General features: G+C 40.0%; 1 protein-coding gene across 5 annotated transcripts in view; it reads left to right on the forward strand.

The window, feature by feature from the left end:
* The window catches only part of LOC123507684 (UDP-glucose 6-dehydrogenase-like), a 35,567-nt gene that overhangs the window by 5,355 nt on the left and 4,719 nt on the right, over nucleotides 1-25,493 (forward strand). Inside the window, exons 1-8 of one of the 5 annotated variants that reach the window (XM_045260812.1) lie at nucleotides 13,017-13,085; nucleotides 14,612-14,776; nucleotides 15,704-15,901; nucleotides 17,435-17,582; nucleotides 21,463-21,589; nucleotides 22,325-22,496; nucleotides 23,272-23,427; nucleotides 23,596-23,752. In XM_045260812.1, the coding sequence (XP_045116747.1) occupies nucleotides 13,032-13,085; nucleotides 14,612-14,776; nucleotides 15,704-15,901; nucleotides 17,435-17,582; nucleotides 21,463-21,589; nucleotides 22,325-22,496; nucleotides 23,272-23,427; nucleotides 23,596-23,752 (1,177 nt within the window). In that variant the 5' untranslated portion in view covers nucleotides 13,017-13,031. Of the gene's footprint in view, nucleotides 1-13,016; nucleotides 13,086-13,447; nucleotides 13,527-13,786; nucleotides 13,813-14,611; nucleotides 14,777-15,703; nucleotides 15,902-17,434; nucleotides 17,583-21,462; nucleotides 21,590-22,324; nucleotides 22,497-23,271; nucleotides 23,428-23,595; nucleotides 23,753-25,493 lie in introns of those variants that run through there. The other 4 variants (XM_045260814.1, XM_045260811.1, XM_045260815.1 and 1 more) reach the window with 4 other exon arrangements.

The raw sequence follows: 25,493 nt of genomic DNA on the forward strand, positions 1-25,493 counted from the left end.
AGAGTGTGGGTAGACAGAATAAGATTGAAAGACTTGCTGAAGAAGGAGAAAGTGTGGCTATAGACAGAAAATAAGACGTAAGGACGTGGTGAAGAAGGAGAGTGTGAGTAGACAGAGAATAAGATGGAAAGACGTGCTGAGGAAGGAGTGTGGGTAGACAGTGAGATGGAGAAGCGTGGTGAAGCGTGACATGAATAAGCCTGGACTACAAGAAGAGGACGCAATGAATAGAAACGGGTGAAAAAAAAAAAAGTTAACTCGAGGGGCTAACCTTCTTACTACACACTGGGAATAAGATCGTATGAAGAAGACTCGAGAATCTGGCCTTGGAAAACAGTCGTGGTGAGAGAGCAGTGTTCAGAATGCGGTCCATCCTTTACCACCGTTCCTTCGACTTACTGGGACACATTTTTACCTTGAGATAGTGTACGATTAGACCAACTTGTTGACATTAGGAAGGGTCTATGGAGGTCAGAAGATTAATGGCTCAGTCTTCTCTATTTTAATCCCCCACACGGGTTTCTGAAGCTGTATAAAGTCACCAAATAGTAAGCAGAATGAATATAGAAACGGCATGGTACTGAAGGGGTTGTCTCAATACATAGAATACGTATGGAACCCTTTCATTTGATCTTTGAGAACTGTGCAACTCTTGTAAATCACGGAAACGCACGAAAACCTTCCAGTACTTAACCCCTTCAGTACCATGACGCGTTTTTATATCTCTTTTGCTTACAATTTGGTGAATTTATACAGCTTTAGAAACTTTTGTGGAAATGAAAATAGTGACGACTTTGGCTATCAATCGGCTGACCTCCATAGACCCTTCCTAATGTAAATAAAACTGTATAATCGTACCCAAAACTCAATGTAAAAAACGTCCCACTGTTGAAGGGATTAAGAGGAAAGATTCAAGACATTTATCCCATTCTTTTGGCTAACTCTCTTGATTCTGCTGGAGGACTGGCATTTTTTTATCGTCTTTGTTTGCCTGAGCGAGTTTTTCATCTCTTGCATAAAAAAAATGGTTGTGATAGCGAGGTTTAGGTCTCTCTCTCTCTCTCTCTCTCTCTCTCTCTCTCTCTCTCTCTCTCTCTCTCTCTCTCTCTCTCTCTCTCTCTCTCTCTCTCTCTCTCTCTCTCTCTCTCTCTCTCTCTCTCATCTCTCTCATATTACTTTTTTTCTCCCTGGGTTCGTTATATCTAATTATTTTTTTGTTGTTATTGTAGAGAGAGAGAGAGAGAGAGAGAGAGAGAGAGAGAGAGAGAGAGAGAGAGAGAGAGAAAACCCTCTACCACTACCATTTGAACCTTGCTCCTCCCCATGCTCCCACCCCACCCACCACTGAAAATGAGACAAGCCTGACAGGTGAAAGAGGTGGACAGGTGTGAAGGGAGCAACACTCTATGATGAGGCTAATTACAGTCTGTCTACTCTAAAATGGCTCCTGGGCTCAAAACATATTGTAGCTTATTGATTATGTAATTAATTTGATTTGAATATTACTTGTTTTCTGGTGATCAGCGCACTTTTCATAACGACAGTTTATGGGTTTCCTCATAATCTGACAGGGTTTTCTTCTTCCTCTCATCCCTATTCTGTCCAACTCTCTAACTAAAAGAGTTAACCTGTCCTCTCAATCATTCATACCTTTCTCTGGTAAACTCTGGAACTCCCTGCCTGCTTCTGTATTTCCGTCTTCCTACGACTTGACATCTTTTAAGAGGGAGGTTTCAAGACATTTGTTCCTTAATTTTGGCTAATTCTGTACCACTGTTTATAGGAATCAGTGCTTAAGTTGGCCGTTTTTTTTTTATATTTTGTTGCCTTTGGCTGGCTTCTCTCCTGCATTAAAATAGAAAAAGAAAAAAAAATAACGCATTCCTCTAGGATCCCACTCAGACCGGGACCCAAGAGCCAGAGTAGACAGACTATAGTGTTGCTTCCTCCAGTAGCTATACGTGGCCCAGTACAACCCTACATGTCGTATTCAGTTCAGTAACATCTGCTACGTCTCCTGACTTGTGGACTGTGTGTGTTTAATCTCTTCAGTACCAGGACGCGCGTTTTCACATTCATTCTGATTACTATGTTGGTGATTTTGTACAGCTTCAGAAACATGTTCGGGATTAGAATAGTGAAGACTCTGGCCATTAATCTCTTGACCTCCATGGATCCTTCCTGATGTCAATAAAATGGTCTAATCGTACACAAATCTCAAGGTAAAAATGTGTCCCAGTATTGAAGGGGTTAATCTCTTCAGTACCAGGACTCGTGTTTTCATATTCATTCAGATTACTATTTGGTGATTTTTTGTACAACTTCAGAAACATGTTAGGATTAGAATAGTGAAGACTCTGGGTGTTAATCTCTTGATCTCCATAGACCCTTCCCAATGCATATCGTCTAATCATACCAAAAAATCAAGGCAAAAATGTATTGAAGGGGTTACTGGTGTCTGAATTGGGTATGTTAGGTTATAAGGAAGTGGAGGATGATGGGGAGTAGTGGTAGTTGTTGTAGTTGTAGTAGTACTTGTTGTGGGTGTGGTGGTGATAGTGGTGACAACAGTACGAGCAACAACAACAACAACAGCAGCAGCAACAATAACACTACTACTACTACTACTACTACCATGACAACAACAACAACAAACGTACACAAACCCCACTACTACTATATAACACTTCTCGCCTCTGTGTTGCCTGAAGACGTCTGGTGTGTGTGTGTGTGTGTGTGTGTTGGGGGGAGCGGTGTCTGGGGAAGAGAATTATCCCAGCGAAACGCCACGTCAACCTCTCTAATCCCCTCCCTCCACCTCCCTCACACTCCCTCCCTCATTCCTACTGCATGAGAGAGAGAGAGAGAGAGAGAGAGAGAGAGAGAGAGAGAGAGGGGCGGCTGGGTGACTGTGTTAGTGGAGGAGGAGGAGGAGGAGGAGGATGATACATAGTGGTGTGGAGATTGTCTGGTGACGTGGCGTGTTGGGGGAGAAGGGAAGACAGGAGGAAGAGGGAATGTCGAAGAGGTGCTTGTGTGTGTGTGTGTGTGTGTGTGTGTGAGAGAGAGAGAGAGAGAGAGAGAGAGAGAGAAGTAGGGAAAATAATAAAAATGACGATAATTATTTAAAAAAAGAGAGAGAGATTATAAGACAGAAATGTGCTTTGAACCGCCATGTTTTGACACACACCCACACCACACCTGCACTCCAATCAGAAGGCTATACTTGATGTTACACCTGCGTTTTTTTACGATTCTATTGACACACCAGCTGTATTTCTGTCTGAAAACTCAGCCAATTATCTCCGACATTTGAAAACCGTCGTAATGCGTGGGGGTTCTGAATGGTTGCTATTTTTTATGTTACACGAGTTTTGTTTGTACGTTTCTAGTGACAGATTAACAAGATTTCAACATTAATAACAGGAGAAACACTTGAAAACCCCGCCAATCACCTTTGACCTTTGAAAATAGTCGTAATGCGTGGGGCTTCTGAATGCTTGCTATTTTTCATGTTACACGAGTTTTACAGGGTGTTTTGTACGGTTTTAGTGACAGATTAACAAGATTTCTACATCAGTAATAGGAAAAACACTTGAAAATTCAGCTAATGACTTCCGTCCTTTGAAAATAATTATAATGTTAGCTATTTTTAATGTTACACGAGTTTTGAAGGTGTTTTTAGGGTTCTAGTGATATTAATAATAGGAGAAACAATTGAAAACCCGGGCAATCACCTCAAGCCTTTGAAAATAGTCATAGTACTGGCTTTTTTGATGTTACACGAGTTTTGAAGGGTGTTTTGAATATTCCAGTGACAGATTAACATGATTACTACATTAATGATAGGAGAAACACTTGAAAAAACCCGGCTAATCACCTCTGACCTTTAAAAACAGTCGTGGTTGAGAGAGCAGAGCGTTTCACAGTACGAGACAACGAGAGAGTATGGGACGATAGAGAAACATCAGTGAGAGAGTAAGAGTGACACGAGAGAATAACGTAGAGTAAATAGGAACGGAGTGTGGGGAGAGAGTGCTGATGTGCGGTGTTTGAGCGGAAATGGAAAGGTGGAAGATAGCAAGCGTTTGATAAGAAAGATTACATACACAGCGGGAATTCAAAGCAATGATATACACACTGGTGGCCCAACAAGCTACTGGTATGTGCTTCACCACGCTAACGGTTTAGAATCACACTGTAAGAAGGAGTGTGGAGTGGTTGTAATAGTATTGTGATCTACAGGTATTCGTATTAGTAAAGGACAGATAGGTTAATACCTACTGTATATACAAAAATGAGTTATAAAACTGAGTCTGTAGGTATTGCACTACCTAAGACAAAATAGTGTTAGTAGGACAGAGAAATTACAACCACTGTATATACAAAATGAGTTATAAAAGTGAGTCTATAGATATTGCGCTAAGTTTGGCAGAATATTTGTGTTTTTGTATAATAGCTACTAACTACAATATATAAGACGAAGATTGGAAGGCTGGTATTGTATGTAAAGGTGGGAATGTAAACTTAACGATAACCTGAGGAAACTAAGTGATAATTTGCAGACAGGCTGGCCAGTGTTCGGAAACTGTTGGAAACTGTTTGTTCCCTCGCCGCGATTAGTTTGAGAGGCCACAGATGTATAGTAGGTTCTTAAGACCATTTTATCCTGTTAAGAATGTAAAAATCTTGTCAATCTCTTTTTAGAACCTTAACAAAACAACAACAATAACAAAAAACAACAACAACAACAACAGTAACAAAAACAACAACAAACACGTAACTATTAAACGCTTTGCTCTTTCACCACGACTGTTTTCAAAGGTCACAGAGATGATTAGCTGGATTTTCGAGACTGTTTCTCTGTTTAAAGTGTAATAATCGTGTCAATCTGTACATAGAACCTTAACAAAAATACGTCTAACTATTGAAAAGACCAGTATTCTGAAATGTTTTGCTCTCTCACCACGACTGTTTTCAAAGGTCACAGAGATGATTAGCTGGGTTCTCAAGACTGTTTATACTGTTAAGAGAGTAGTAATCTTGTTATTCTGTCACTAGAACCGTAGAAATACCCTTGAAAAAGCCGTCACTTCAATCAGAGCCTTTGAAATGTAATGGAAGTGCGGTACAGAAGCACTAAAACAAAAAAAGTGTATTAGAGGAAAATATTTTGAGTTACAGAAAAGAAATTAAGTTATGAAAGATAAAACTGAGAAAAATTGATGAGTTAGAGAAAATATTGAGAAAAAATGTGAGTTACGAGAGGATATCTTGAGTTAGAGGAAGATATTATTAGTAACCAGTAGAAGAGGCATACGTGGGAGAAAGGAGCGGTAGACAGAGGCAGGGGCGTCCTTGCCACGTACCCTCAAGGTCAGTGAAGGCGGCAGAGACTCGCCAGGCAGTGCTGAGGTGGAAGACCCCGCCTTGCCCCACCCCGTTAGCTCTTCTCCTCCTCCACCTCCCCGCCCCTCCCAGACTCATCCTTCCCGTTCTGTGATTCCCCTGCCCTGCCCCAACCACTCATTTGCCAGCCTTCACGCTCTCTCTCATCCTATTATCTCTCATCCTCTCTCATTTCCTACCCTTCATTCCATCTCTCATCTTTCCCTCTCCTGTTTCTTTCTCCTCTTTCTTCTTTGTTCCTTAATTTTGTTTGCCATTTTTTATATCATCTATTTTCTCTTTCTCTCTCTCTCTCTCTCTCTCTCTCTCTCTCTCTCTCTCTCTCTCTCTCTCTCTCTCTCTCTCTCTCTCTCTCATCCTCTCCCATTTCCTTGCTTTTATTTTATATCTCATCTTTCCCTCTCTTATTTCTCTGTCCTCAATTCTTCTTTCTTCATTTTGTTTGCCATTCTTTGTATCTTCTTCTGTTCTTGTCTTTCTGAGTCTCATTCTATTTTCTTTGTCATCCCATTTCATTTATCACCTCTCGTTTTATCTATCTTGCCTTCTTTTCGCTGTCTCACTCTATCTTGCTCCTTCACTATTGTCTCATCTCTCGCCCTTCCCTTTCTCAGCCCAACACTCGTCCTGTCCGTCTCACCGCGTCCCATCTCTTCATTCCAGCACGTCCCATTCTGTTCCGTCGTTCTATCTCGCTTCTTCCTCTCCTGTTTCACTCTTATTTCAGTTGTGCGTCTCTCTCTCTCTCTCTCTCTCTCTCTCTCTCTCTCTCTCTCTCTCTCTCTCTCTCTCTCAACTGTTTTATGGTCTTTTCGTTAAATATCAAGGGATTTTCAAGTATTTAAGTGGTGTTTTGTGTTTTTCAACGAGAATTCGCATTTATACATATGAGAACGTCACAAATCATCTCTGTAGTACGTGAAAGTCGTCAACGAGAGATCAGAGACTCAAGTACTCATCACTGTTTGAAAATGCTTGAGCTGTTGACCCCTTCAGTACTGGGACGCATTTCTACTTTGAGTTTTGTGTACGATTGGACGATTTTATTGACATTAGGAGGGGTCTATGGAGGTCAGAAGATTAATGCACACAGTCTTCTTTTTTTTTTTTTTTTCTTTATACCATGTGGGCTTTTTACGGGAATTTATGGGCTAGAGGGGATATTTTTTTGGGTACCTCCTATCTCAGAGCCCACCCACTAGAGAACCATTGCCCTGAGTGAGGAAGCCTAACCTACACCCAGACCGTGGACAGGATTCGAACGCTATTTTAATCCCCAAATGAGTTTCTGAAGCTGTAGAAAAGCACCAAATAGTAAGCAGAATGGATTGTAAACGTGTCATAGAACTGAAGGGATTTAATGTATTCGATATGTTGAAGCTACCGTTATGCAATGCTTGAGTCACCCACCCTATTGTCTCCGCCGCGCGTCTCACCATCACCGCCACCACCTCTACTAACCGACACTCTCTCTAATTTTCAAAGGCTAAACATGATTATTCTGGGTCTTGCTAAGGTGTTTTTACTCATTAATGTGCATAGTCGGTGCTTAAAGTAATTTTCCAAGGCCACAGAGAGCACTAGCCAGCTTTTCAAAACAGTTTATCCTTTTAATAAACTAGGAATATTGCCAGTCTATCACCAGAACCATCAAAATACTCTTGAAAAACGAGTATCTTCAACTACAGCCTTTGGAAAGCTGTGATGGTGAGAGAACAAACCTTTCAGAATACCGCCAGAGAGAGAGAGAGAGAGAGAGAGAGAGAGAGAGAGAGAGAGAGAGAGAGTACAGTATTGTGTGGTTAGGTGAGCCCAGGTGTGGGTTGTCTAATTACAGGGTGATGGACAGTGTGAGGTAGCGGGCCCGTACAAAGGAGAGGCCAGTAAACACCAGCTGTGGCTCACTATTCAGAAACGCAGAAACGTTTTGCTCTCTCACCACGACTATTTTCAAAGGCCACAAAGATAATTAGCGGAGTTCTCAAGAGTGTGTTCTCCTATTAATAATGTAGAAATCGTGTTAATCTGTCACCACGACCGTAAAAAAAAACAGTGTAACTACAACTAGAGTCTTTGGAAAGTAGACGAGAGTGTAGCGTGGTGTTGCTTTCAATCTCTCGCCTGACTCGCTGGCTGCTCTTCATCTTTGCCTCTTCGGTATTGAGACACATTTTTACATTAAGATTTTTGTGTATGTTTAGACCCTTTTATTGATATTAGGAAGGGTCTATGGAGGTCAAAAGATTAATAGCAGCAGTCTTCACTTTTTAGATCCCACACACGAGTTTCTGAAGCTGTATAAAATCATCAAATAGTAACCAGAATGAATATGAAAACGCGTCATGGTACTGAAGGGATTAAGCTGTAAGGAAGAAGCAATGGGGGAGCTGCTGTAAGACGGAAAACTTGAGAAAAAATGTTGGCAAGAATAATGATAAGCAAAAGAGGAAAGACGGAAAAAGCATCAGAAAAGAATAGGCAAGAATAGTAATAAGCAAAAGAAGAAGAAAGACGGAAAAAAGAAACCATCAGAAAAGTGTAGGCAAGAATAATAATGATCAAAAGAAGATAGACGGAAAAAGGCATCAAGAATAAAGGCAAAAATAATAATAAGCAAAAGAAGAAAGAAGGAAGAAAGTATTAACGCATACATAGAGATATACTATTAGACTCTTCACCAATCGTTAGTGATAGTAGAATTATTATATTTGGAGTGTTAATTTGATTCTAGTGCATCACGAAAGAGAAAATCTATGGAAAACCTGGCCAATCATGTGAAATAATAACAGTACGTTGAAGATTACGACTCCAGCTTCTCTATACAATTTTCCCGTGCCTTATCTTATCTTATACTTGTAGTGCTGGTGAAATTGGGTTACCTGGAGTGTTAATATTCTTATGTGTTATTGAAGGGAAAAAAATAATGAAAAAGTGGCTGATCGTGTCTGTAGCCATTAGAAAAACTTGTAATGGTGATGGAACTGGGTTATCTGAAGTGTTATCATGATTTATGTGCGTTATTAAAGGAAAAAAAAATAAAAATAGTGTGTGACCATTAGAAAAAAAAAAAAGTGTTTGTGCCGTGTCTTACCGTAAACTTGTAGCGGTGGTGAAATTGGGTTATCTGAAGTGTTATTATGATTTCTGTGCGTTATTGAAGGGGAAAATAATGAAAACTTGACTATTCATATCTGTAGCCTTTGGAAAAAAAAAATATCCATACGTTTTCCGTACTATATATATCTTAAACTTGTAGTGGTGGTGAAATTGGGTTATCTGGAGTGTTATTATGATTCTTATGCGTTATTGAAGGGGGGAATAATGAAAACCTGGCTGATCATGTTTGTGTTGTGGTCTTTGGGAAGAAATAAATACAAGTTTCTATATGCCTCTTCTCTTATTTGTAGTGGTGAAATTGGGGTATTTAGATTGTTATTATGATTCTTATTTGTTATTTGTGGCCTTTGGGAAGAAATAAATACAAGTTTTCCGTGCCTTTTTTTATGCGTGTGGTGGATTTGGGATTATCTAGAATGATATTATGATTCTTATGCATTATTGAAGGGAAAAAATAATGAAAACTTGGCTAATCATGTCTGTAGCCTTTGGGAAGAAATAAATACAAGTTTCTATATGCTTTATCTCTTACTTGTGGTGGTGGATTTTTGATTATCTAAATTGTTATTATGATTTCTATGCGTTATTGAAGGGGAGAAGTAATGAAAACCTGGCTAATCATATATGTGGTCTTTTGGAAGAAATATATACAAATTTCCCGTGTCTTATTTTATGCTTGTGGTGGTGAGATTGAGTTATCTAGAATCATATTTTCCTACGACTTGACTTCCTTTAAGAGGGAGGTTTCAAGACATTTGTCGTTGTCTTTTGGCTAATTCCTTTACAATCTCTTTGGGAACCTGCAGTTTCAATGGGCTTTTTCTTTTCTTTTCTTTTTTTTTTTTTTTTTTTTTTTTTTTTTTTTTTTTTGCCCTTGGCAGGTCTCCCTCTTCCATAAAAAAAAGTATAATTCTACACATAAATCTGTAACAAATTCGTGATATACAAAGTACTATTCAAAAGGACTTTGCCTTAAATGAGCTGCCGCTTCTCTTGTATTAACACTTCTTTAACCCCTTCAGTACTGCCACGCATTTCTGCCTTAAAATTTGGGCATGATAAGACGAGTTTATTGACATTAGGAAGGTTCTATAGAGGTCAGAAGATTAATGACCGGCAGAGTCTTTACTATTTTAATCCCCACGTAAGTTTCTGAAGCTGTATAAAATCACCAAATAGTAACAAGAATGAATATGAAAACGCGCCATGGTACTGAAGAGGTTTAAATGTATGATACGAGTATAAGGCATACTTAAATGTTTCAGGGATTTCAAATGTTTCGAAGATAGTCGTGGTGAGGGAGCGGAGCGTTCAGAATACGGACCCATGGAGGAGGGAAGAGACAACAGGAGAGACTGGTGTACCGACTGTAAAATTTGGGCATGATAAGACGAGTTTATTGACATTAGGAAGGTTCTATAGGTGCACTGTAAACGTGGCAATGATTCTATTGAACCCACGAATATAAAAGAGAAAGTTACTGGGGCTGTGTGGAGTGTTATTAGTACTCCTTTGCATTACTAAAGGGAGCAAAACAGTGAAAACGGGACTTATAATTTATGTGGCCTTCGAAGAGAACAATGCTATTAAGATTACCATCCCAGATTCAAACATTTAATTGCAGCAGTTTATAAAAGAGAAAGTTACTGGGACTATGTGGAGAGTTAGTAGTACTCCTTTGCATTACTAAAGGGAAAAGAATATTGAAAACAGGTCCAATAATTTCTGTGGCCTTCGAAGAGAACAATGCTATTAAGATTACTATCCTAGATTCTATCAAACATTTCATTGCTGTAGCTTCTGGTGGTAGTGTTCCCATAATTCTAGCGGTAGTTGACAAGTATTCTGCTTTATTTAGGAGGGAAACTATGAAAACCCTGGTAATTGTCTCTGTCTGTAGCGTAACGGTGTTAGAAAATAGTCGGTAACACTGACCGTCTGTTTCCTCACGTAATCTTGCCGTCTCGTCTGTACCGCTCGAGAGGAAGTTAATATAGTTATAGGATTTTCATGTATGCTTTGAGGATCGTGGTAATAGATCAAGAGAGAGAGAGAGAGAGAGAGAGAGAGAGAGAGAGAGAGAGAGAGACGGGCGGCAGTAGTTAAACGCTTTACTGTCTCACCATCACTACTTTCCAAAGGCTTTAGTTGAAGATTTTTGTGTTTTAAGAGACTGGTAAGATTTCTAGATTATTATCAGAAGAAACTCTTGAAAACCCGGCAAGTCGTCTCTGTGGCCTTGAAAAACTATCGTGGTGTGTATGTGTGTGTGTGTGTGTAGAGAGAGAGAGAGAGAGAGAGAGAGAGAGAGAGAGAGAGAGAGAGAGAGAGAGAGAGAGAGAGAGAGAGAGACCGCCAGCTTCTCTCTTCCCTCTCAGCCCAAATTTGTGAGCGAGGAGGGTGAGGGAAGGGAAGTGGAGGAGAGGAGGTAAGGGAGAGGAAGAGGGAGTGATGAAGGGAGGGGCAGTGACAATACCTGTTCCACCTGTTACGACAGGTGTCTTAACAAATTACACACACACACACACACACACACACACACACACACACACACACACACACACACACACACACACACGTATATATGTGCACTATAAGAAAAATTAAGAAAAAAATTCAAAATAACAAAATATAGATAAATGAATAGAAATTATTACAATCCACTACAAAACCGATCAGTATAGCTATTGAACTTCTACATGGTATAAATGAAAAGAAAATAAATACATAAAAAAAAGTTGCTCGTGTAGATACCATGTTCAGCACTTCATGTTCCTGATTACCACTTCATGGCATGGCTCACAAGACCAAGACGTGCCATACAGCCTGCCAGGAAGGTCTGGGGAACAAGGATCTCACTAATGGTACTCTTCACTGTCGAGCTGCAGCCAATGTCCCGTGTCTGTGTCCTTGAATGTGTTCCTCTCACTGGGAAAATGAAGACATGCAGGGCTCCAATGCTTACAGGCGCCACTCCCCACGGACACACAAACAGTGAAAGCCAATGTGAGAAAAGTGACTCGTGATTCTAGAAGCCAACTTGGAGGAGGAACAGGTGACACTCAGGAAAAATATGCACAAGGAAGTTGTACAAGAGAATTGAGTTCAGGTTTACATACCTCAACACTAAGCCTAACCTCATCAGAATGAACACAGTTGTTATGGAAAAGTATTCACACAAAGAGAAAAGAGAGTAACTCAAGGAAGGAACAACTGACCCTTGGTAAGAAGAACCACACACATACACACACACACATACACACACATATACACACATACACTTTACTTAAAATTCAAAATAAAATATGGCCACTCCTAAACCAGCCTTCGAGTCCTCTTCTGGTGGAGGACCATACAGGTCTCCAGATCAGACTGCTCTTCTGACAACTAAAATTCAAACAACTCAAACGCAATTTATCTGTGCTTTCTACCTCTCACCTAATTCTTTTTTATTGTAATTTTATTTTAGTATTCGTTATTCTTCCCAGCGCCCTTCCTATGTTCACAAATATAGTGAACTAATATGAATATGAAAATATATTGCAATAAGTAATCCACAGATGGCGCGGAGTCTGACGTCATAACACTTAATGCGATCGTAAAAAGTCCTTGGAATAAATAAAAATGCCTGACTGTGGTTTATTTTCAAAGATTTTGGTTAGATCGTCACATATTTTCCCCATTAATGACGCAGCATATGGAGATGGCGTGCAGTGCAGAGTAAAACACAGAATGTGACAAGCCGCCGTGGTACAGTGGAATCATGCGCGCTTTGGAGTCCCAGGGATCTCCAAGCGCACGGGTTCGAATCCTGTCCACGGTCCGAGTGTAGGTTGGGCTTCCTCACTCGGGGCAAGGGTTTCATAGCGGGTGGGCTTTGAGATAGGAGTTACCCCAAAAAAGTATTCCCTTTAACCCATAAATTCCCGTGAAAACCCCACATGGTATAAAAAAAAAGTGACAACAAAAGGCCACTGGTGTGAAATGCGTCGACTCTCGCTTATGTTCAATGATTTGGGTCGGATTTTCATTGACAAATCTTCAAAGTAATGATGAAAAACATGGCAAGCGTGGCGTGTTCTTACTGTAGCGTAATAACAGCTAAAGCAATCGTAAAGACGTGTAAATAAAACGCACCCTGCTCACGTAAAGATTATTTTCGATGGTTCTACATGTAAGTCAGTGTCAGTGGAGCGAAGCGTCAAACCATGCAGCGATCACCGCCATGTGAAAAGCTGCATGATTATCTTCAAAGGTCTCACGTAATTAGTCGGTTTTCTTCAGTATTTCCCAGTTCCTTTGTAGAATCCTGACAACTCTTCTCAAATCAGTGCAGCCTGTTGCAAGAAAAGCCAAGATAAAACATTGAAACGTGGAAGTCTGTTGTAGGCTATTGTTCAACGCATTGCTCTCTCTCTCTCTCTCTCTCTCTCTCTCTCTCTCTCTCTCTCTCTCTCTCTCTCTGTGTGTGTGTGTACACAGCAGCAGTGGTGTTGTCTCCATGTATGGAGAAAGATATCAGGAAGCTGGGAAGGATTCAGAGGACAACCACAAAGATGGTATTGGAGCTGAATGACCTGACCTGTGTAGGAACATTGAAGGAAATGCGATTGCCAGTTTTGCAAGATAGAAGAGAAGGAAGATATCTAATAACGATGTATAGAATAGGTAACCGCTGAGAATATATATAGACGGACGAGACATGGCGGTGTTAGTGAAAGGAAATGGAGCAACACACACACACATATGTAGAAAATTTGAAGGAAATGCAATTACCAACTTTTCGAGATGAAGAGAAGGAAGATATCCAATAATGATGTATAGAATAGCTAACCACATTGAGAAGATATATAGACAAACATGGCGGTGTTGATGAAAGGAGGTGGAGCAACACACACACACACACACACCGGGAAGGAAATGTTATTGACACAGGTGCGATGGTACGTGAAAGCATTAATTACGATACTGTGATGGAACACATGTTATTCAAGAGCGAGGTGTGGATCTAAGGTTTTAGTAATTCAGTGCTCCTCACACACCTGTTGCATCATATTTCGATACTATTATAAGTAGTAGTAGTAGTAGTAGTAGAAGTAATAGTAGTAGTAGTAGTAGTAGTAGTAGTAGTAATTGTAGTAGTAGTAGTAGTAGTAGTAGTAGTAGTAGTAGTTGTTGTTGTTGTTGTGATGGTGGTGGTGGTGGATGGGGGGGGGTGCACTGGACTGATGGTGGTGGTACAGCTGGTGGTGTTTGTTACCACCACCACCACCACCACCAAATCGTGTATTTTTGCTTGGTTTCTTTTTATTTCTTTTTATTGTAGTTATTCATTAATTTCTGTGTGTGTGTGTGTGTGTGTGTGTGTGTGTGTGTGTGTGTGTGTGTGTGTAGGTAATTAGAGGGAACTTCAGGGATTTGAATGCCCACACAGGCTGGGGATGTAAATGTTGCATGTAAACTAACAGGGAAATTAGTCTAGTAATGTGTTTTCTTTCTATTTATCGGATTTTATTATGTATGGCAGGTGGACAGTGTTACTCCTCCTCCTGCCAGCACCGACCACCCCCATGAGTGTTTTGTTGTGACTGGTGAACACACCACCACAGCCAAAGCAGACTTGCATGTCATGTCACTCCTTTGTGGTTATACTTCCTTTGCTTGAGAATGTAGAGATCTCACATCCTTTAGACAAACTTCTCCCAGGCAGTGTTGGGTGAAATAGATATTGCCTATTGTTGCCAGCAATAGGCAAAATCTAGTTATTGAGTGACTCTCATGTTACATCAGAGCATTTTCTTTTAAACTTACAGGCTGATGAGTTGTTTCCTGAAATATTATTACTCTATTTAACCTCACATTAAAGCACCATCAAATAAAGGAAGTCATTTAACACACAATATCGTAAATTGACTAAAATACCTTCATACCTCATGATCCTGTGTTTTATCTTCATTATATGTATACCAATAAATAATGCCCCTCTGGAGCTTTAGTGTGGACTTGATGGCTTTATGATGTTTGTCACGCCATTGTACCACTCTTCCTTAATAATTATCTCTCTCTCTTTCTCTCTCCTCCACAGGGTCGTGCAGCAGATCTGAAGCACATTGAGATGTGTGCGCGGAAGATAGCAGAGGTGGCCGAGGGGAACAAGATTGTGGTGGAGAAATCAACAGTTCCAGTGAGAGCAGCAGAGTCCATCACACACATCCTGTCCGCCAACACCAGGCCAGACGTCTCCTTCCAGGTGAGAGGCAGAGGATGGGGAGTCTTAGAATGATCACCTAAGAGTTGTTTTTCTCTTTTCTTTTGCTGGTTTCCTTTGAGTGAAGGTTTAGTGCCATGTGGGAGTATCCTCTAGGTATTTGTATCCCTTGTTTTTCCCAGACTCCCATCCTTTGCAGTTCTATCTACTCTTCTTGCCATTTTGCCACTCAGAGATATGTGCCTTCTCTTTTTTGTGCCCTTTGCATCTTCTCCTTTTGATTTCCTACGATGGGACCACAATGCCATCACTCTCTTTCACTTTTTAATCTGTTCCTGGTCTTTTCCTCTTTTTACTTAGCTAAATAATCGGTTATCTTATTTTCATTTAGGTGACATAAGCCTTTAACTTCACCACACACTACTCTCTAGCAACTCAATTACACTTAAGCACATATGGATGTTTACCCACACTGTACAAGTCAACATCACATCATCCTGTCTGTCCTGAAATGTTTTATCTCTCACAGTTGTTGAGGGCAGGACTTGAGAACTCTTGTATCTCACTGCAGGTTTCAAGCACTGTAGTCTCTTTAACATCTGGGACACAGGAATCAAATCCTATTTTATCCTGTAAACAAGGGCTGAATGATGCAATGTAACAGATCAAATTCCCTAGACTCCAGTTTTTCATATGATTTCATTAATATTTTATGTATCTATATTTTTTCACTTATCTACATTCATGTCTCCCATTTTTATTTTTTTTATTTATACCATTTGGGCTTTTCATGTGAATTTATTGGCTAAAGGAGATACTTTTTGGGGTACCTTCTATTTGAAAGCCCACCTACTAGAAGCCCAACCTACACTCAGACCATGGACAGGATTCGAACTCTTGTGCTTGGAGACCCCCTAACATAACTTATCCTAACCTAATTCAGCCTCTAATAGTCTCTTACCTCCACAGATCCTGTCTAACCCTGAATTCCTGGCTGAGGGCACTGCCATTGAGAACCTGCTGAATCCTGACCGGGTGCTAATTGGAGGGGAGGAGTCCAAGGCAGGGGAAGCGGCTGTGGCAGAGCTCACCTGGATCTACAACCACTGGGTGCCCTCCGAGAAAATCATCACCCTCAGCACCTGGTCATCCGAACTGTCCAAACTGGTGAGTATTAGTTGTGGTGATGGTGGTAGTGGTGATGTACCTAGACTAATGACCTGCAAAGGAGTGGTTGGTGAGTGTGGTGGTACTGACTGGTGATTCACAAGCTGTCATCAAAGTGCACTACCTTATTTTCTTTGCTTGTCATGTGTTCCTGGGTTTGTGGTGGTTAGTTAGCTGGCACTGCATTGATGTGGTGGCAGTCCAAGATCCACCTGCTGTCAAAAATGCATGGGAAAATAATAAAAAGGAAAAAGCTGGTGAAGTATTTTGATAGCATAAGAAAAGTGTCTGTAAAAAGAATTCACACACACACACACACACACACACACCGGTAGCTCAGTGGTTAGAGTGCTGGCTTCACAAGCCAGAGGACCGGGGTTCGATTCCCTGGCCGGGTGGAGATATTTGGGTGTGTCTCCTTTCACGTGTAGCCCCTGTTCACCTAGCAGTGAGTAGGTACGGGATGTAAATCGAGGAGTTGTGACCTTGTTGTCCCGGTGTGTGGTGTGTGCCTGGTCTCAGACCTATCCGAAGATCAGAAATAATGAGCTCTGAGCTCGTTCCGTAGGGTAAAGTCTGGCTGTCTCGTCAGAGACTGCAGCAGATCAAACAGTGAAACACACACACACACACACACACACACACACACACACACACACACACACACACACACACACACACACAGTTTTACATTCTTCATCACTCAGACCAGCTTAGAGTTTTCTCAATTGTGTCTTTAGTGAAGCTGCCACTAAGCAACACAGTTAGGGAACATCTGCTTGGAGCACTTAAGAGAGGATGGAGGGTTGATATGCTGATGAGGAGTAATACATAGCAAGCCTTTCCTGTCTGAATAGTTAACTTGTATAGTGTAAAGGCCAACAAATCAATAAATACTGTGTCTATAATCTACAAATACACTAAAACCTTTCTGGTCTTGTATGTATAATTCTCTTGTGTCATTATGTCAAAAAGTCTGGTGTATTTTGTGTCTATCAAACTAACAAGTTAATTCAAGTGACGATCAATGAAGTGTTTTATATGAAGAGCTCTACTAAGGCCACAGAGGGGTGGAGATGTGGCAGGTGGAAGTAGTTGTCTGATAGTGGTTGTGTGCAATATCTTTATGATGTTTCTGCTTAGAGCAAAAGTGCATTCCTTTAAAGGCTACAGGACACCACTTCTTGTTCTTACTAACACACAACTCAGGATCATAATGTGAAATACTCCTGCACTGCAGTTTCACTGCTTTCAAAGGCTGTGATTGAAGCTACACAGGTTTTAAAAGTGTTGTTTTTCATAGTGCTAGTGACAAATTGATGAAGTTGCTACATTTTAAAAAGAAAGGGAGTCTTTAGAACCCAGCTCATCATTTCTGTAGTCTTTAAAAATAGGTATGGTGAGAGAACAAAGTCTTTCTGAAAATGGACCTAAGATATCAACAGATTCACCACATCAGGAATAACAGCCTGTAGCACAGTGGTCTCCCTCTACCCTATTACTATCTGCTAAAAGATTCTCTATTCTTTTCAGGCATCAAATGCTTTCCTGGCCCAGCGTGTGTCCAGCATCAATGCCATCTCAGCGCTGTGTGAGGCAACGGGCGCTGATGTGACACAGGTGGCATCCGCTGTGGGCCAGGACTCCAGAATTGGATCAAAGTTTTTGACAGCATCAGTAGGTGTGTATTGACTGTGTTCCATGTACAGTACTTAAGTGTAGTATACATAGCCTCACCTTCCTTTCTCATGTTTTTATTCATGTAGTGGAATGGTTTTGTAATATTTCCCACCATCCTACATGTACAGGTAACTCTCAATTTACACGATAGATGCGTTCCAAGAGGCATCGCATATTTCAAAATTTGCGTAAAACAAACTTGTAATTCTCATAAGAAACAATAGATAATAGGGGGGGATGCAGGATGCAGGTCCAAATCATGTATAGGCAAACCGATCACGCAAGTTTAATTAATTATAATGTTTTTTCGGTCGCATATTGACAAAAACACGTAAATTAAACACACGTAAATCAAGAGTTACCTGTATCTTTGAATGTCTTTTCTGCAATACATGTAGTGGGGTCACTTAATGACCAATTTTGGGTGTTTAGTGTACATCCGGATAAAAGCATGAAACTTGTCATGAAGCTTCCCCCTAATGTACTAAATGAATTCCGAAGGGTAGCCCTCTTGAAATATGTCTGTGACACAAAACATGGCCGCCATCTTGAATTTACAGTTAGTGATAGGCCAAAATTCAGTCTTGTGACATTTCCCTTAATATATTTGTGTGACACATGAAATCTTGGGTTTTAGGAGTCAGGAAATTCATTTTTTATGGTTAGAAAACAATAGAGTTAATTATTTTCAAGATATACAACCATTATGAATAATTAATCAGCGAAAATTGAAGTTTTCAGTATATGTGTTATGAGTTACTTTGGAAAATGCATCATGCATTGACTAAATGCTAAACTAGCTGCTTTTACACTCAATTATGGGCACAATAGTAATTGCATCCTATTATAATCTTGCATCTTATCTAGCCTTCTTTATCAATCACAGTTATAATACATGTAAATACATTGCTAACTCATCTTTTTTCTCTCTCTTTTCTATGTTTTCAGGTAATATACCAATAAAGCAATATAGATTTTAATTGGAAACCGTGCATTATTTGCCAGATAAATATATTGCAGTGTACGGTTTAATGACAAATTTTGTGTTTAGTGAAAAAGTGAATAAAAGCATAAAAATTGGCACAGGCGTTGCTAAGAGGTACTTTGTGATTTTAGAAGGGTAGCCCTCTTGGATTTAGTGTGGTTTGCCTTGTAGAAATAAAAATCCAGTATGGCCGTTAATAAATTATAATGCATATGGAACATTGTAAAAGTGTACATGTCACACAGTGCAACAAATAGCACCATTAAGCAGTAGTTATAAGAGGTCAGTGACTGAAAATAAGCCCCAGAACTTTATTTGAAAAAATTTTAGTTATTAAAAAAAAATCACACAAGTAAAAGGAGGAAAAATATACGTGAACATTGTTGATAAACATCTTCATATCATGTGTACATTATGATGGTAAGAAATACCATGAAATTCCATTTTTACACCAATAGTATATATTTATTTATTTATTTATTTAAGAGATTTTTACTTTTTGCAACTACATTTACAAAGTGGTGTACAATCACCTTCGCCTGTAAATCTGAATTTTTCGTGTTCAAAAATACACTCGACCCTCGAAACAACGGACAAATGCGTGCACGACCCTGCCCTTAGATTGCAAAAGTACGTAAAAAACTGTATAAAATGTACGTAAAATACTGTGTAATCATTAAGAAATCATTTTGGATAGGTTAAGCACTCTTGGCAAGGGTACAAATGCATAAAAAAGCCGTGGTAAGCACTGGACAATGTTCGCTGTTGGTTGAAAACGCACAGACTGAAGATAAAACATGGCGGCCAACAGCTGATGACGCGACCGATCCGCCACCTACCGGACAATAATTTGCCGGGAATGGACAATCACGCGCATTTTAATATTCGTCCGTAGATTAAACCGGACTCCAGAACTTGTCCGTAGTTTCCGAAATCCGTTGATGGGAGGTCCGTTGTTTCGAGGGTCGAGTGTACCTTTCCTTATGATTTTTGCAGCCTTTGCCAGAACACTGGCATCTTCAGAGAAATCCTGCTGTTTCAATGCTCCTCTCAGCATGTTACTCATGTCCTCTTTGAAAACAATGACTACAGTTTTCCCTTCTTGCTGCTCCTGTGCTTCAGGAAAATGTTCGAGGATGATAAGTTTGAACCTACTCCTATGCACGTATTTTCTGACACCAAGATTCTGGAGACGGTCTACATACATGTCATATAACTCTTTGAGTGTAAACATTAAAGTTCCACCATTAACTGATTTTTCCACGTAGTTTGTCAGTTCTACAAAGATGACTGATTCTATCATTTTCTCCTTTGTATTTGGCATTTATTTTTAGATTTCCTTTTGAGTGAACGATATCTGTTTCTAAGTCCAACTAAGCATTTCAAATGATATTTTGCTTCTATTGCAATCAAGTCTCCTCCAGCAAGTGTTGAAAGAAGCTTAGTGTCTTTTAATTCTGTAGCAATGGTGCGCACATTCTCATCAGCATCAAATGTGCAGAAATTGTGTACTTCACCTTCTTTTCCTTTTTCACAGAAAATACACATTTGCTGGTCCAATGATCTGCACTCTCCCCTGGGCTTTTTCTGAGGGGATTCATCTGGGTCAGGTTGACTTCTTTTGGCAGCAGATTGTTGTGCTTTTTTTTAGCCTTGAGTTATTAAACTTAAGGTGACATGATCCATGCCAAGATGCATAATGATCAGCTAAGCTGTCTGTTGTTTCATCACCATCATCAAATTTAAGCTTCACTGGAAGTGCATCAATATCTTTGAACGCTGCCACATTTTCCAGAAATGACCTGTACACTTCTTTTTTCTCATCACTTGTGCCAGACTTACTCTTCATGGGACACTTCAGTGTTTCTGAACTGTTTATCTGGCAAATAATGCACGGTTTCCAATTAAAATCTATATTGCTTTATTGGTATATTACCTGAAAACATAGAAAAGAGAGAGAAAAAAGATGAGTTAGCAATGTATTTACATGTATTATAACTGTGATTGATAAAGAAGGCTAGATAAGATGCAAGATTATAATAGGATGCAATTACTATTGTGCCCATAATTGAGTGTAAAAGCAGCTAGTTTAGCATTTAGTCAATGCATGATGCATTTTCCAAAGTAACTCATAACACATATACTGAAAACTTCAATTTTCGCTGATTAATTATTCATAATGGTTGTATATCTTGAAAATAATTAACTCTATTGTTTTCTAACCATAGAAATGAACTTCCTGACTCCCAAAACCCAAGATTTCATGTGTCACACATATATATTAAGGAAAAATGTCACAAGACTGAATTTTGGCCTGTCGCTAACTGTAAATTTAAGATGGCGGCCATGTTTTGTGTCAGACATATTTCGACGGGGCTACCCTTCAGAATTAATTTAGTACATTAGGGGGAAGCTTCATGCCAAGTTTCATGCTTTTATCCGGATGTGCACTAAAATTTGTTTAAGCCACCCCACTAATGCTTCTCTGACTGTTCATTGTCCTGTATTATCATTGCCAGATCTTTCTCTTCCTGTGCATACTTTTATTATCTCATCATTTCCTATTTTTTTTATATCCATTTTGGTCTCTCCAGTTTTTTTTCCATATCCATTTTGTTACATTGAATTCCATCTCCCATTTCTTGCTTTAATCCCAGACTTTATTCAAATTTTATTGTAGAATTATTTCACAGGCATTGTTGTTTGTTCTTTGTAGTTAGGCATTATCTGCAAGCAGGCTCTTGTAACTCTTCAGTCCTACAGGCATGTCAAATGTCAGTCATATAGGTCAGTGTGTGTGTGTGTGTGTGTGTGTGTGTGTGTGTGTGTGTGTGTGTGTGTGTGTGTGTGTGTGTGTTTAAATGAATAGATTATCAGTGTCATTATTTCTTTTCAGGGTTTGGTGGGAGTTGTTTCCAGAAGGACCTGCTTAACTTGGTGTACATTGCTGAGTGTGTCAACCTGCCGGAGGTGGCCATGTACTGGCAGCAGGTCATCACCATGAACACATACCAGCGCACCAGGTCAGCTCTCCTCCCTCTTGTCCGGGCACCTCATGGCACTCTGGAACACAGTGTCTTGGCACCTCATGGCACTGGTACACTAACATTATCTTGGCACATGCACTCTGGTAAACTGGCCTTGCCCTGACACCTCATCTCACTCTGGAATACTGTCACTCTCTGGAACACTGTTTTGGCACTTCATGGCATTAGTACACTAATCTTATGCACTCTGGAACACTGTCTTTGCACCTCATAACACTGATACAACATCTTGGCACCTTATGGCACTCTGGAACACTGTCTTGGCACCTCAGGGCACTAGCACACTAAACTTGTCTTGGCACCTTATGCACTGGAACACTGTCTTGGCACCTAAGAGCACTAACACACTAAACTTGTCCTGGCACCTTATTCACTCTGGAGCACTGTCTTGGCAGCTCACAGCACTCTCTGGTATGCTGGTCTGTTGTTATACATGCAGTCTTCTCAGTCATCGCACTGTTTCACTTCTCTGCTTTTCTCTTCCTTTTACACTTCAATAATTTTTTTGTCCAATCTCATCTCTGTCTTTTAACTGAGCTGCATTTTACCTTTTTTTTTTTTTTATTATGTAGAGGAAAGAATAGGAAAGCAATTACAACACACAGCTATAGACATAATATTCAGTGCTTTGCTGAGTCCTGCACTAGTCCTGGGTCAGCTCACTGTAAGCCGGGCGGTATCCACAAGTCAGACATAACTTCCTTCTTGCAGGTTTGCCAAGCGCATCATTGAGTGCCTCTTCAACACAGTCACTGACAAAACGTTGGCTGTTTTTGGCTTTGCCTTCAAGAAGAACACCGGCGACACTCGAGAGAGTCCAGCGATATATGTGTGTTCCCACCTGCTGGAGGAAGGAGCCAGACTCAATATCTATGATCCTAAGGTAAAGATTTTGTGTTATATTGTTCCTTAACTTAACTTTACTCTTTACAAGGGCAAATAAGCACCAATGTTAATGTTCTTCAGTCTTGTCAGATTGCTTTCTTATGTTGGTGAAGCAATCAATGTGTGATGATGGAACCTGTCATTGGTATACTGTGTGTTGCAATAGTTCAACAGATCAGATTATATTTAGTGGTTCTTAACTTATTTATTACTAATGACACTGTGATGCATTGTTTCTTTTTATCTGTGTAACCCTTGACAGCTTTGCTCAGGAAGAACAAAATTGCAGCCACTAAAAGTCTTTTTCATTGTTTGACTTTTTTACATTAATGATGTCTATTGAAATCATAAATCTGCAGAAGTATATTTTCTCAAGCTTTTAAAGTTGAAATACTGTGCCAGTTACAGGATGAATAAAATAAAACATTGTGTAAATTATCATAACATTCTAAATAGATAGAAACTTTCCATGAATTCTTTCATTGCTTTCACCGTGAAATCCATCCTGTTCACACCACTAGCTCCTCATGCAACTCCTTTTCATCTTGTGAGTCCCTCATCCTTTGTCCATGAGTCAGGCGGTGTGGTCAATCTGGGCAGAGTTACACTTGGAGAGCCTTATCTTCTTATCTCTGGTGAATGTTGTCAGTCTTTCAAGGATCACAAAGCCCCATTTCCAAATTTGTGCACTCAGATTTACAGTGAATAGCTTGAGGAGACTGAGTGGTGGTGTTTAGTATGTACTGTATGTTAGTGACTGGTGTTGCTTACAGGTGGAGAGGAGTCAGATAGAGTATGACCTGACAAGTGCAGCGGTGACCAGTGAGCCTGAGCGCATTAAGAAGCTGGTGCAAATCTTTGACGACCCCTACGAGGTGGTCAAGGACGCCCATGCCATTGTGGTGCTCACTGAGTGGGATGAGTTTAAGGTAAGGTGTGTCCAGTGTCTCTTAGGGACATTGCTAGAGGGAGCAAAGTGACAAAGATGGATGATATGCAAATGCTTTAGTGATTTGGAGAAACAATGATTCTGATTTTCCAAAAGTTGTGCATGAATTAAGCGGATGAAGTGGTTAACCAAAAATGCAAATTTCCAGACCTATGATTTCAAGAAGATGCACGAGGTGATGAAGAAGCCGGCCTTTATATTTGACGGCCGCAAGATCCTGGACCACGAAGCGCTCATCAAGCTCGGCTTCCACACTGAAACCATCGGCAAGAGGTTCACCCGCAACAGCCTCCTGAGATCTTCTGGTGGGGACCGCTAGCCTTTGTAGTGTTGTGTCTCTGGTGCTGCACATCTATGTTGTTTGTTAACTGAATTGTGGACACCACATGTATGGTAGAAGTGCACAGTAGCCCCTCTATATTAACAAAATTGCACTCTTTTATATTGAATTTTGGGCATGTTGAATTTATATTTTTTACTGACTTTGGATACAACTAATGCCCAGACCCCAGACCCTCAATATAATGAATCCACAGTTGGTAAATGCAACAACTAACCAAATGTGCAGCTTGGGTAGCCTACTGTGTGCACTACAGGATGTGAATGTTTACATGTACATATTATTTATGATATTTTATCATGAATTATTATGAACTTATTTGTTAACTAATGTTATTTGTGTACATACATGTATGCAAATGTTATTATTTTTGAGTGATATTAAGGAGGGAGTGGTGGGTGTGGTAGCCAATTCACCGGGGCCAGGAGAGAGACAGTTCTAGTACAAAGCAGGGCTGACGTGTTCCCTCAGCTGAAGACTAGAGTGGTGTGTCAGGAAGAGCATTCCAGACATATGTGGGGCTTCAATACAAGTTCCACTGATGAGATGAGAGATGTGTCACTGACCATTTAGTTCCATAGGAGATTATGGAGAAACCTGATGTTAACCTTAAAGAAGAAATTGGTAAATCCGGTTATGCATATCACCAAACATTGTTGCTTTAATAATGTTTCCTCGTCTCCACCACCATCACCACCACCACCACCGCAAACAGCCCTTTAGTTGCTGCACAGAAACTGAAGAATTAATCTGAAAGTATTATGAATGAACTGTGAAAACCTGTGGTGGTGGTGCTGGAATCCTAACAGTTGGCAACTCTAAAGAAGATGTTTGGTGTCTTTGTAACTCTGGTCATTGCACTCAGAAAATGAAGTTTGCTAAAAATGCACTCTTTTATTTGTGCCAAACCAGACCTTAATGGACAGCCTTGTGTTACAGTGAAGGTTTACTACAACTAAGGCTCCTATTCTCAAACATTCCTGTGCTTCACCTCTACTATTTCAAAAGGCTTTATCTAAATTTACGCAAGTTTTTAAAGGTGTTTTTATGGCTCTAGAAGTAGAATGACAAGAATTCTACATTATTGACTGTAAAAACACTGTTGAGAACACTGCTAATCATCCCTGTGGCCATGGAAAGTAGTCATGGTGAAAGAGCAAAGCGTTTCTGCATACGGGCCTAAGAGGGATGCCATCCTGAATGCCTCTGGTCAATAAACAGGCACACACTGCATCATTATTTGTGAATGCTGTGCTAAGTGATACAAGTATTGAATTTTGCAGTATTTTGTGTGCAATAGCAGACCACTGACCACTAACCCTGTACCAAGTGAGATGAGATACACAGTACACATTACTTGGTTTTGTTTACCTTATTGTTTTGTTTTTATCTTTTTAAATTTATTGTTATGAAGATTCAGTCTGTTGTTCTTTTGTTTGCAATTCAAAAACATATTAAAGGGAACATTTCTTTCATTAATATTTACTGATTTCATCTATTTTCAAACCTAAAAAAACATTTCACCACTCACAAACTTTCAGATGCCTTAAATGATGCGTGAGTAATAATTAGTATAAGTTTATAATAGTAGTGGAAGTGGTAGTAGTAAAGTAATGGTAATGGTGGTGGATGGAGTTATACAAGTAGGCATGGTGTTCAGGGAACTGGTGATGATAACCCTCTCTCTAACTTCCCACAATCAACTA

This window comes from Portunus trituberculatus, chromosome 23, assembly GCF_017591435.1.
Source record: "Portunus trituberculatus isolate SZX2019 chromosome 23, ASM1759143v1, whole genome shotgun sequence".
NCBI lineage: Eukaryota > Metazoa > Arthropoda > Malacostraca > Decapoda > Portunidae > Portunus > Portunus trituberculatus.